Source organism: Leuciscus leuciscus (assembly GCF_965113295.1).
Source record: "Leuciscus leuciscus genome assembly, chromosome: 23".
Taxonomy (NCBI): Eukaryota; Metazoa; Chordata; class Actinopteri; order Cypriniformes; family Leuciscidae; genus Leuciscus; species Leuciscus leuciscus.
The window spans coordinates 30,962,394-30,975,978 of NC_138747.1; the positions used below are offsets into that span (position 1 = coordinate 30,962,394).

Consider the following 13,585-nt stretch of genomic DNA (forward strand, 5'->3'; position numbering starts at 1 on the left):
AGACAACTTACAAAAAACGAGATGAAACACCAGACTGAACCAACTTACCACCATTAATCAAATCGTCCACCACTAATTTGTACTTTTTATAATTTATGAATTGGACTATTACATTGATATATGAATTTCTTATTTAACTAATTAAAATCACATTAATGTAAGGTTTTCCATTGTCCCATATTAAAATAAGAACTAAACACGTTTTACTATTATTTGAGAATCATGATAAAAACACAGGAGCCTTCACTTGTACTTCATATGCTCACTTAATTGTTCATATTTTGCAGCGTTATAACTTAAGCATGAAAATCAAAAGACCACTACAGGCTTAAGGACTTTATTACAATTAAACATCATGTAATCCCATCACCTAAATTAAAAGCATATAAAGTGCCTGGCAAAAGTATTTAGACTGAAATTGAATCAACATTTTTTTTTTTTATAGCATATTCATCTGCTGTAAGTGAAGCCAACCTGAGGTGTTAAGTAGATATTTAAAAGAAAATGAAAAACTGAAAATGAAATATTCAACTTGCATAAGTATACACCCATATTAATATTCGATCTAGCCCGCTCTGTTGTAACTACAACTTCAAGTTGTTTTGGTTAAGTATCTATCAGTATTGCTCAATGACTGTAATATTTTCCCATTCTTCACAGCAGATTTGCTAATGGAAGTTCAGGTTGGTTGTAGACTACAAATTTAAAATAGCACCACAGATTGTCAATAGGACTCTGATCAGGACATTGACAGGGCTACTGGGTAGTATACAACCGGTTGGGATATCCACCTTTTGATTGAGCCATTCCATAGTTGGTTTTGACTTTTGCTTCGGATCATTGTACTGTTGAAAGGAGAATTTTCTCCCAAACTTCAGATTTTTTAGCAGAGTAAGGTTCTCCTGTATTTTGCTCTATCACTTTTCAAAATCAAATGTATGTCACCAGGGCTTGAATTTAAAAGAGCCACTAATGACTAATTACTTTGTAATTTGCTCTTAGACTGTATTTCAGCTGTGTAAACATGGAGCTCCAGAGCAGAGGGATTACATTTTTGCAGACTATATAAAATTCTCATTCAATGCCTTTGGCCTTTAACTCATCTTTCACTCTCTTTAGGTAGCCAGGATCCGGATAGCCATAACTGTGGACAGAAAAAATATTTGACATGAAACCCAAATTATATATGAAATAGTGGTTTTGCTAGACATGATGACTATCTTGATGGTGAAAGCACACTTTAAATGAACTAATACCTTTCAGGCCCACCGAATGTGTTGGTCTTATGATGAATATCATTCCAGGTGACAGCATTCTCTGCACCCGTAGTTGTAGATCTCCCGACAGTAAAGATCAGTCTCTGTTTAAAAGCCCGATCCAGGAGTTCGAGCACTTCATTTCCTTCACGATTGTCTGGCAAGTACGCTTGACGAGTTGTCCCATAATAACGTTGTCCCGGGTTTGGATGCTTCTCCTAAAAATTATTTCAAAAAGATAACATTAAACAAAACTATCTAAAAATAGAAAAGGATCTACAAGGTCACTGATATCAGAGAGGATTCTGGTTTATAAAATAAGCTTTTTGAAAAAAATTATATACAACTATGAGAAGTGTAGAAGCTATTTATACTTTCTATTGAGTGTTTGTTTCCTCATTATTTTTCTGCAGTTCATGAGATTCCTCAACAGCAATCCTTCTGCTAGAGGGCCACTGTCCTCCAGAGTTTAGCTCAAACCTGCCTGGATGTTTTTAGTAATCCTGAAGACCTTGATTATCTGGTTCAGGTGTTTAATTAGCACTGGAGTTAAACTCTGCAGGACAGTGGCCCTTCAGGAACAGAACAACTGGTGTTATAAAGCCAAGGGGTGTCATGTATAAAACTTTCCATAGATTTCATCCTAAAAGATTGTGCGTACACGTATCTCCACCCCATCTCCTTCCCGAATATGCTCCATATGTATGGAGCTTACAACACCTAGTTTTACTATGCATAATTTCATCTGCATATCATTTCCATTAGCATATTTCCATCCATGTGATACCACGTTTAACGGTAGGCTACAAGACATTAGGAAAATATGAGATACAGACTATAAATGCAATTAGTGCCATCATCTTACATCGCTAAAATCAGTCAGTATCCTTGTCTTGTTTTAAAATAAATACTATATTTAAAATATGCTGTTTATTTATTTATTTTAGGGACCGTTGGGTATTTATGGAATGGACCACTGGAGGAAAATAGGGGAGGGTCATGTCTTTTTATTCTTTGTTGAGGGGAGGGTCACCCAACTTTTGTATTCATGAAAACAGCTAAATTTCAAAGTGGCTTGTTTGGTGCATATTTTTCCATGTAGCTCTCTCAGTCTCGGCCCCCCATCGCTAGCAGATGGGTCTGACCCAACAAAAATGACAGTGCGCACGCTCAGAAAAAGTGCATTATGTCAGAACATAATGACAATGAAAAATGTTTACCCGGCAAAGCTTTAAAGCACGAGCAAACAATAAACTTTTGTGATTGTGAATAAGTGCAGTGTCACTGAGTGTAAAAACGCGAAAGGCGAAGCTTGAATTTCCAGGTATGTCCCTCTTTGGCTAATGTATTTTCAAGATGGAGGCGCAACATGGCTGCCGCCACTCGAGCGACTCGCTTGTATGTATTCTAAATGGCAGATTCTACGCTTAGGAGAATACTTGATTAGTTGGTAGAAGTGATTACACATTAATGAGCACATATCATTTTGAAAGAACAAAGTGTTTTTTGCTAAGAATCAACTTTTCTTAACAAAATGACACAGTGTAGCTTTAAATAAAAAACAAACAGTCCCTTATAAATCCTGATATGACAGTGTAAAATTGCCAGGTCTTTCAGCCTAGAGGAATGGTTTATTGGGAGCACAGTCTATAGACCTTCTGCAGAGTGCTTTGATATTTGACAAGTCAATCACAATTCAGTTTTACATGTTCTTACCGTTTGAAAACCATCGGGTATGTTATAGTAGATTTCAATAGTGCCACAATCTAGATATCCAGGAAGATTCATTCTGCTCTTTGTTACTCTCATTTTTCCATCCGGTTGGGTTCCCTCCAATTTCCCATACACTTCCTTACACACAGGACAGATGGATCCCATGCTCTTCTCTGAAGCACTTATACAGTCCTGACAGAATTCATGCCCACATTTCAGTTTTCTCTTGTTGGTGAAGCTGTCCATACAAATAGCACACGTCTCCTCTTCAGCATCAGCGCCTTTACTGTCATTTCTAGAACTGTCTTTTAATTCTTCATTGAATCTAGTGTCGGTTTCACTTTGTCCTCTAAGATTCAATCCCTCATCCCGTATTGATCCTCCCACTGCTCCTTGTCCATAATCAGGCGTCTGATTCCATTGGATTCCTCTTGCATGAGGAACGTCCTCCAAGTAACCAATCAATTTCTTCTTCTTGTCATCAAACACTCTCTTCTGAAGCATCTTCTCAATTTCAGCAATGGCAGGACCGAGATGTTCTGGCAGTCCAACGAGCCTCCAGCGACTGAACACATCTTCTGCAACAACACAATGATGCTCCTGCTGAAGTTTCTCTACTGCTGATGCCACAAGAGTTGCGTCTGTAGGGGTTTTGAGTTCACAGGTGACAGCGGCTGATGCAAGTTTCTGGTAGAGTTGAGTTAAAGCTCTGATGGCGTGACTTTCAAGATTAATATGTTGAACTCCTTTGGATCGAGCTTGAATCTTAATGGTTACATTTTTCTGCTGTTTTTCTTCATTAAATGACACTCCGTACTTTGTTTCAAGCTGAGATAATTGCTCCTTATAGGAAAGTTTCATCAGATCCCAATGAACCTTGTCCATCTCAAGATGAGTTGGAAGGTCCTTTGTGTCCATGTCCAATGAAGACCTGCTTTGTGGAGAAAAGTTGTTGTCTTTATTAATTTGACTTGATTTGTCATTGAATTGGCTTTCCATTCTTGTTCCTTCAACCTCACTTTTAATCATGTTTGTAAATTGCTTCGGTCCAAAGAACAGGCAGTTACTGGCAGACTTGGTGAACATCATCTTTGCCTTGTCTGACTGAATGGCATGAAGGGCCTGCTTCACAATATCTGAATCCATGTGATTATGATTAATGGCAGCAAGACTAAAACTATCCACACATCCCTGAACAAGTTTCTCAAAGTCATCAGTGGCTTTAGACACAGAATCAGGACTTGGGCTCCTGTTGGGTTTGATTGAGACTGACACTTCTGCACAAATAGCGACTCCATGCAGTTTTTCAATTTGCTCCAACTCCTTTCTGTAAGCGTGATGCATGTACCAGAACTGATAGAGGGGGACAGCGAGTCCACTGTTAGTTGCAGCAACTTCATTGATGCTGTTTTTGTCTCCTGATGGTACAGCGCTGTTCACCTAAAAACATGTAATGGGATGTTATTTAATCTACCCACAGTAACATTTAAAATAACTTAATTAAAATGCCAAACTACATGTCATAAATGAGTTCTCTCCAGGAGAGGATCTCCCGTGGAGACAGAAAGAGCATTGCCAGCCCTGCATTTGGTATCCCAATGTATAATATATTTAAGGTAAGACCTGGGACACACTAGACAATTTTCAAATCTTAATAGATTTAATAGACATAAGGGCAGTTTCAAACGATTTTTAGTATTATAATCCTCTGAATGCACACACTAGAAGATTCGTCCGGACCGCGAGACCACACCTGTGGATTGTAGTAACATTTTCACAGTGAGACGAGATCTCACGGATACTCGCAAGATCAAACATGACTTGAGAAGAAAAACAAATAGAGGACGTTCGCCATCGTCAGCTGGTCCTCCTGTGAGTTTTGTTTTATGGGAAAGAAAAACAAAGGAGAGAAAAAGAATATGGGTGATCTTCTTTCTCAATACTCCACTTCGTGGCATGTTTAATGGCTTCCAAGTTATTATGTCAGAGGCAAGCCCGATCAAGAGTCGGATCTTGTTGTTTTTGTAATACTTACGATTTGGGATCGTGAGGGCTCCGACGCGATCAGGAGGAGCAGTACAATAATCATAATGACACCACACAATTGAGGATTTTTTGGACAAAAAGTCTTTTGCGACAAGCATTGAATCGGGCCATGCCCCCTGATCGCTTCGGGGTGCAAACTGGGCTCAAAATCTTCAAGTGTCTGGCCAGCCTCAGCAGTATAAGTTAATTAATTCAACAACATATACATTACTCATATGGATACTGTAATTCTAGTAAAACGCCATAGAACTTGCACTGTCTTTAAGAGTCTGCGCTTTATTTTTCAGGATGATGCATGGTAAACTTTGAACTTTAAAACAATATAGTAAAATTAAGTTACAGTGGCTTGTATTAATATTTATTGTATAGGCTCAATTTGAATGTGTCACTGAGATGCTGCAAATCGGGGGATTTTAAGTCAATGTTTTGGCTGTAAATCAATGGTGCCCTCTGTCCGTAGGGAATAGAGCCCGACCGATATATCGGCGGGCCGATATTATGCATTTTTCAAACTATCGGTATCGGCATTTATAATGGCCGATAAATGAATATTTAAAAAATAAAATAAAAGCGGACGAAACACCCTTCAACCATGTTATGAGTGTTGGCGCTGCATAGATTGTCCACCAGAGGGCACTATACAAGGAAGATCGCTCGGGCTAGAGGAGTGGTTACGAACAGAGTCCAGAGTTCACCTGAGTCGGGAGACGGCAGGGCCGGATGATTCTGTCAGCATTAAAGACTTTTAAAATAATTTAACTCGCGTTCATGTTTGAATGCCTTGTGTTTGTGATGCAAAAGACTATGCGCGCTAACCATTAACATTACCATAGTAAACATAGTAAACGCTTGAAGATACGCATAATGTAAAAACATAGTGAACGCTTGAAGAAATCAGACCAATCATAAAGGCTATCACAGTCATGTTTTTATTTTATTTGTCAGTAGCCTACGTCTCGTCTATACCGGACTATCATGATAAAATAAAGCAACTTTTTTTTCGTGAGCTTCCTCTGTTTCTCTGACTGAAAATATCTGTATGGGAGTCGAGAGAGTGCTAAAGCTCCTCAGGTCGTATTTTTGGTGGCATATATTTGTAGAAATTATCATTCTTTCTAAATGTGATGTAAATATGTCCTGTAACTACCAGATAAACAGTAACAGACGCGACTGAAGAAGTAAGTGTGTCCTCTTTCTTTTGTGAAATAGACCTAACGGTAATTTATTTCTGAGTGACTAATGTGCAATTTTGACATAAATTAATTCATTATGATCAATGTATCACTTTTTATTGTAAACCTGTGGTAAAACATCGATGCTTGGGTTTTAAATATTCAAGTAAACAACAAAAATGCCAGCAAACGGCCGCTTTTATCATGTTTGTTTTCAACGCTGTTTCCAGTGATTTCTGATTAGTTTTCTGATAAAACTTCCATTTGTTGGTGAAATGATGGGTTAGTGTGACGTTGTTCCAGAGAGGCGTGTTACGGGCGTGTTTTAGTGAAGCGCTGTGGAGCTTCTGGCCCAACAGTGGAAACGCAGGCCCGGTGCTATTAGCCCGAGGCTATTAGCGTTTAAAGCCCTGGCTCGCACTGGCCCGACAGTGGAAACGCGGCTAATGAGCTCGGAAATCACAACGAACTTATTCTGCCTAAATAAAGTAATGATTACTGTATTTATAACTAGCATATCTATAGTTCCAGTCTCTGCATTGTAAAATGTAAGTTAGGCACGCGAGGAGTGAACATTTAGACATAGAGAAAAAGTATAAAAGTGCATAAAAGTTAGCTTTTCTTTTACACGTGTGTGAAATCCAAGTGTACGTTGCTGACTTCGTTTAGCTGCAGCATTAACAAGTCACATAATGTATTTCAGGGAACGACAACTGGTGGCCCGCGGGCCAAAACTGGCCCGCCAGCAATATATTTCTGGCCCGCCGGATTATTTTGGAAGTTCTAAATGCTGCACAAAACTCTTCCACTATTTGAGAAAAGCCGTAGTCGTGCGGCGATTTCACCGCGGGATTACATTTTGAAGTATAACTGTGCGTTCACACCGGACGCGGATAGCGTGTCAAATTTGCGCCTGCCGCGTCTAGTTATGCGCTTGACCACTTTGTGTCCATTCGCGCGTCAAAAGACAGTAGCGGCCAGAACTCTGGTGTACTTTGGACGGAGCGGGCGGTCTGACTGACAATAGCCCACTCCTGACATCTTTTGACAGCGTATCCGCACTTACTGTAATTCTGACCGCCTGTACACCTATCTCTGAGGAGCTGTTTGGTACTGAAACCATTGTCAGTCAACAACATTCTTTTTTTGCAAGGATGTTTGAAATAGTTCGGCAGAAAATAGCCTAGCCTACTTCATTTGTCAGTAGGGCAATATGATTTTCGTTTATGTTGCTTAGAAATATGAGTGATAGGCTTTGTCCTATTTAATTTATGTTATTTATATTTCCAAAAATTTTTCTGTGGCATTTTTTTTCTCTGCTGACAGTACAATGTTAAAATAGCCTAATATTTATATTGACACGAACACAATTTTTGTATAGTATTTATAATTATTATGGGCTACTTAATCTCCTTCTTTCCGTTAGAGACATTTGAATGTGAGATTCTGGAAACGAGATCTAAATTTTGCGGACCCGTCAGGTCGGGAAATAAAGCGGATGAACACCGTATTTTAAGCGGTTGCTGAATAGAACCTTGTGGGAGCGGGACGAAAAAAAAAAACAGTCCCGTGCAGACCTCCTTAAACCGTAGGTGTGTATGTGTGTCCCGAATAAATAATAATAATAAAAAAGGAATAAAGTTGGACTGTAAGCGAATGAGGCATGATTGCTATTCACACCTTTATTAAAATGGCTGTAATCTGTTACCACAATAGTACTTGATCTGTTTAAAATGATTTCCTTGATATATGCCTAAGGTGTTAAATTAAAAATTTTAAATAAAAATTTGTCTAATCCAGTACAATCAGAAAATCAGAAAACCCGTCGTTATTCGTTTTTTCATTTTAGTTCAGGAAATAAATAATGGAAAAACAAGTCGTTTTTCATCTTTTTATTTTTGGTTTTAATTTGAAAAAAACGATTGAACAAATGATCCACGGACGGTGACGGACCCATCATATTCTGCGATTATAGGCCTATATAAGAGTATTTAATTTGTATCCATAGGCCTACTCCGTGTAGCTGGCCCGCCATCTACTGGCTAAAAAAAATATTGGCCCGCGGCCAAAGTTACTTGCCGACCCCTGATGTATTTAGTGCATCACTAAGTAGGCTAGTCGATTGTAGAAGGCAGGCAGCAAATGATGATTGAAAATGGTTTGTTGTAGCTTGATGGAATATATGGATAGAATTAAAAGAGTGCAGGTAAAGGGATAAGCAAGTTGACATTGTAATTATAAGGTAGCTTATAACATTGACATTTGGCAGACGCTTTTATCACACACACACACACACACACACACACACACACACACACACACACACACACACACACACACACACACACACACACACACACACGATTACATAATTGATTTATTACTGTCAATATTAATAATAATAGTTGACTTTTTTGTTCAAAGGACTTTAAGTTTCATATCTTAAGTTTGTATTTTTATACATTATATTTATCAGAACTTTAATATTTTCTGTTCTGTTGTGACAATAAAACAAACAAGTTTATTTTTAAACTGCATTATCATATTATTTTAGTAAGGCTGAGGACTCTTAAATAACGACAAATAACTAATGTTAGGGAAATCTGTTCATGTTTTGTTACGCGTTTCTGGATTTTTAAAAAATATATATATCGGAATATCGGATTTTTAAATCACCAAATATTTGTATCGGTATCGGCCTTAAAAATCCTTTATCGGTCGGGCTCTAGTAGGGAATCGTAAGATGGCCGCTCGAACACTTCTGGTGGCTTCACCGCCTGATAACAGTTTAGAACGCAATAAGCAATCCAGTCATTTATATAGATCAGTGAACTATAGCCATATTGTTTTAAAAATCGTTTTAACTCTTAAGAGAATAGCTGAATCCATCAACTATACAATTATAACAACCCAGAGGAAAGATGTTTGTGGACAATAAAACTAAAAATGCATAGAAACACTAATAAAGTAAACAAAAGCGAAATGCAACAGCATTTTCAGTGTAAAGTAGCTAAAGCCTGCTGAAAAAGTAGTTAAATGTTGCTATATGACATAATGTGCCAACTGTTGGCACTTTACATCTGTTTTCTCTCCTAATCCATGCTCACATTCTGTATTTTAAAACAATATAGCCGGATATTCATAACATATTTTATGGGCAAGAGCATGACTGACAACATGTTAATCAGTAGTACAAAAAAAAAAAAAAAAAAAAATAATAATAATAATTCGCTAGATTTGTCACTAGTTGCTTTTTTGAAAAAAGTCATTAAAGGGTTTGGCAATACTAGGCCTACTAAGTTGGCAATACTGACCAAGATCAACTGAAAATGAGGGCTCTAAATACACAAAGAAAATGAGCAACTTGACGTCCCGGTTACGTATGTAACCCTCATTCCCTGAAAGAGGGAACGGAGACATAGTTGACGTCTCGACTGATTGGGATCAGGCTTAGTGAGCCTGTTATCTTCGAGTATTGTTCAAACGAGCCAATGCACATTGCACATGCAGAGAAATGCATCACACGCTCCGCCCCGCAGTGTGGGAATAAACACGGAAGCGGATGCACTCACCAGTTGTTTTTTCGGTGAGGAGCTGAGCGGAGTCAGCGGTGGTCCAGCAATAGTGGGGACGGGACAACGTCTCCATTCCCTCCTTCAGGGAACGAGGGTTACATACGTAACCGAGACGTTCCCTATCAGTTCAGTTACATTCGACGTAGTCGACTGATTAGGATCCTCTATTAAAACGCCACTAGAGCTGCCACCTTCCAGTGCCTAGACAAAAGCCTTCTAATCCCCCCGCATTATTGAGGCGGAGATAGGACAGGGCTTAGGCCAGGGAAGTCACTGCTGTTCCACAAGACCACTGGGAAAGCATTCCCCTTTCGTTGGAAGGAATACGCTGCGGAAGCCACATCCTGCCGTAGAGAGGTAACATGTGGGGGTTACATATATGGACTGGGTGACTTCAATAGTGCACAAGGCTGAGTTCAAATGTTAATTTCCTTTGTTCTCTCAGAGAGTAGCTCTCTCTTCCAGTTCTTCCAGTTTTTCCAGTCTTACAAACAAAAATGAAAATAGCATACAAGTCCTCTAGAGCAGGGATTTCCACATTTTTCCATTCCAGGAACCACCTACACAAGTATAATCCATCTCAAGACCCACCAAAATAATTTTAAAGGGATAGTTCGGAGTAAAATCAACCCGGACGTCGACGTCACTTCAGTGATTTGGGAAAAGCACGTAAAAGTCCTGCAGAAAGCGATGCATAAGGATGAAGTGTAACAAGGAATTATCATTTTTTTCCGAAGTGTTGACAACTTAGTGTTAACTAATAATTGTTGCAAACAGGTACTACCAACAAAATATTAGTGCATTCCTGGAACTGGGCGTTGTTACACTTCATCCTTATGCATCGCTTTCTGCCAGGACTTTTACGTGCTTTTCCCAAATCACAGAAGTGACCTCGATGTCTGGGTTAGTTGTAGCATGAGCCGTCAGGTGAGTGTTATTTAAATAAACTCCTGATGTACTTACAAACTTTCCAATGCCTCGTTTTATGAGTACAGAACCTATTTGTACCACTGTAGAAGTTTGGTGCCATTCTGGGCATTATTAGTGAGGTAATTTACAAGATACATCATAGGATCCATTAGCGCCTGCACTAAGCCATTCGGCTGATATCTCTAAATAAGCTCTAACTTTAATAATGTCCGACCAAGGGAAAAAAGGCTTCTGGCCGGGTGTTTGGCTCGAGGTCATGGTGCAAAGGACCCTAGGTTGATAACGATTAAAATAGCAGCCTGTTGAAATAATGTGAAGAATACTGAGTAGTTTTAGTCTGCTGCCTCAACTGATTTACACAGACATGGCAGAACAAATTAAAGGAATGAAAAAGTAGCCTACTGTAAGCATAATCTTAACCAAAAGTTTGATATGACAAAAAATCTGAATATAAAAAAATAATAGACTAATCATTTTATTTGATAGTACGCCCAGAACAGTAAAATTTCAATACTAATATTTATGATGTGAGTGTTGTTAAAATGATAACGTTGTTCAGCGCAGAAAATGCTTTCGAGCTTGTGTGTGTACATGTGAAATACTTTTTCCTTATGTGTTGGTAGGTAGCCAAATGCACGCGAGGGAACGCAAACAAAGCACTCTTAGATTGACCATATCTCTGAAAGACAACAGCGCTGGATTGAACAGATGACAGAGATGAATGCGTTTTGCCACCAATGGTCTCTACGATCAACTTAGCTCACGATGCTTTTGGGAAACGCAGCCCAGACCTGAATCAGCCTTTCGTGACACTGGAATTCTCCGGTGTAATGCGATCTCATGTTCTGAGCAGTGATTGGAGTAAACAAGTTTGTCTCATTAATAATGCGCACCGAACCGCTTATAATGAACCGAGCCGCCCTGAGATGCTGAAAATAGCATAGACAGAACATGACAATCAGATGATTGTGCCCTTTGCCATAATTCTAGATTAAGTAAGCATGATACCTGTGGTGATGAAAATCGGCTCTTGTCCAGCATGGAGGGGTTTTGTTGTCCAGTCACAGAATGTGTTTTATCCTGAGAAATCCATGCAGTTACTTCCTTTTTTTCATGTTTAAAGATCAAAGGTATAGACGTGAACTTTTTTATCGCTTCCAGAGCTACAGAAAAAAATAAAGAGTACATTTAATGCACAGTCTTAAAAACAATAAGTGATAATAAAAATAAAAAAATTGAAAAAAAATCATGGACTACGTATATACTATGACTTATATGAACTAAAAAAGAACACCTCTTAACAAAACTAGTGAAGCAGGACACGATAACAAAGATCACTCAACTTAAATTTGCACAACAATATAAATGATTTGTGATTATTTTAGAGATGTAATACTTGTTTTTGGCTTACACTATTTTACAAACTGTAAATGTGTGAATTTTGATGTGTGCGATTATGAATTGCAGTGTATATTTTTGAGAACATTTGATACTGTGAACTCTATTAAATGCAACAACAACAAAAAAACTGACTGGACAGCCTGGTCTCATTGTTAATACCCACGTATTAATACGTAACATTTACAGGTACAAAACATACATTTTTGTACGTTTGGAAGGTTGCTTAAAAGCACAATATGGACATATTGACAACATTTAAAACGTAAACATTATTACCTATTTACCTCTCTACTTAACCGTCGGTCTTGCACATCGGCCATATTTGTAGTTTTTTTAAACACTTTTTATTCGTATTTGTAGTTATAATCGAATCCTTTTCCATTTCCATTGGAGAATAACTGCTTATGTATGACTTGATAACCAATCACATCACAGCCTTGACGTCATTGAATTGTTGCGTGACATTCAATCACTTGTTTGCGGATACCAGAAATTAATGAGAAATGCCATAAACTGCATCATACCTGTTGTGCAATAGTCCGTGACTTCTCTTAAATTTTTTTTTTTTCGGTGTAAACTCTAAATGAAGAGTTCAGATGCAAAAGCCTCTAAATGCCATCTGAAATTTTCTTATAGAATGATCATTTTTATCAAGCTCGTATATTTAAATTCAATAATTTCACTTAAATGGCAATGAAGATTACCTATTAATTGTAATTTAAGTGAAATTACTGAACTTAAATACACAAGCTTTATAAAAATGATCATTCTATAAGAAAATTTCAGATGGCATTTAGAGGCTTTTGCATCTGAACTCTTCAAATATAGATTTTTAAGATCAGTCGATGGACTGTTTATTCATTAAATGATAAGCTATTTCCTCACAAAAGCGGTTTATTCAGTGTAGTTAAGCCTGTCCTTCATTGACATCCATTATAAAAACGACCTCTGGTCTGCTTCCCTGTGTCCTGCAGTGTTGGCAGACGTTACACTTTCTTCGGCTAATGCCTAGTTCACACTACACAACTCTAAACGCCGGCACTTGCTCTGGAGTCTTGAAGTCGTTGTGGTGTTCACACGACGTGACACTGCGTAGATGATGTGCAACAGGGGGTCACACACTACACGAGCTCACAACAACTCTGTCCCCCAACGACTCTATCCGGTCCCCAAACCACGGCGCGTCACGAAAACACACGCAAGGAGTGGAATGGGAAATGACGCGAAACAGGAGTTGTCTATTTGAAAATGGACGCCGGGACAAAATTAACGGTGCAAAAAATAAATAAAAATTGTTTGTGCAATGATCTGTTTAGAACCCTAAAAAAAACAAGATTATGGGTGTAAGGATGGATAAGCACACGCAGGCAGCAGGGATTGTTGGAGGGGAGTAAAACATGTTTATGATGAAAAAGCAGCTGCCTGCTTGTGTTGTGGTTTGGCAACGATGGTTACAAATACAAAAGGCTTGTGTAATGTGATAACAAGCTGA

At 38.4% G+C, this 13,585-nt stretch overlaps 1 protein-coding gene across 10 annotated transcripts in view; it reads right to left on the reverse strand.

Annotated features, from left to right (window-relative positions):
- Nucleotides 1-320: 320 nt before the first annotated feature.
- The window catches only part of LOC309488260 (uncharacterized protein), a 28,175-nt gene continuing 14,910 nt past the window's right edge, over nucleotides 321-13,585 (reverse strand). For all 10 annotated transcript variants that reach the window (XM_082156398.1, XM_082156401.1, XM_082156400.1 and 7 more), the window contains 4 exons: nucleotides 11,701-11,855; nucleotides 2,973-4,409; nucleotides 1,257-1,474; nucleotides 321-1,144 (listed from right to left, as the gene is read on the reverse strand). In XM_082156398.1, the coding sequence (XP_082012524.1) occupies nucleotides 1,075-1,144; nucleotides 1,257-1,474; nucleotides 2,973-4,409; nucleotides 11,701-11,855 (1,880 nt within the window). In that variant the 3' untranslated portion in view covers nucleotides 321-1,074. The remainder of the gene's footprint in view (nucleotides 1,145-1,256; nucleotides 1,475-2,972; nucleotides 4,410-11,700; nucleotides 11,856-13,585) is intronic.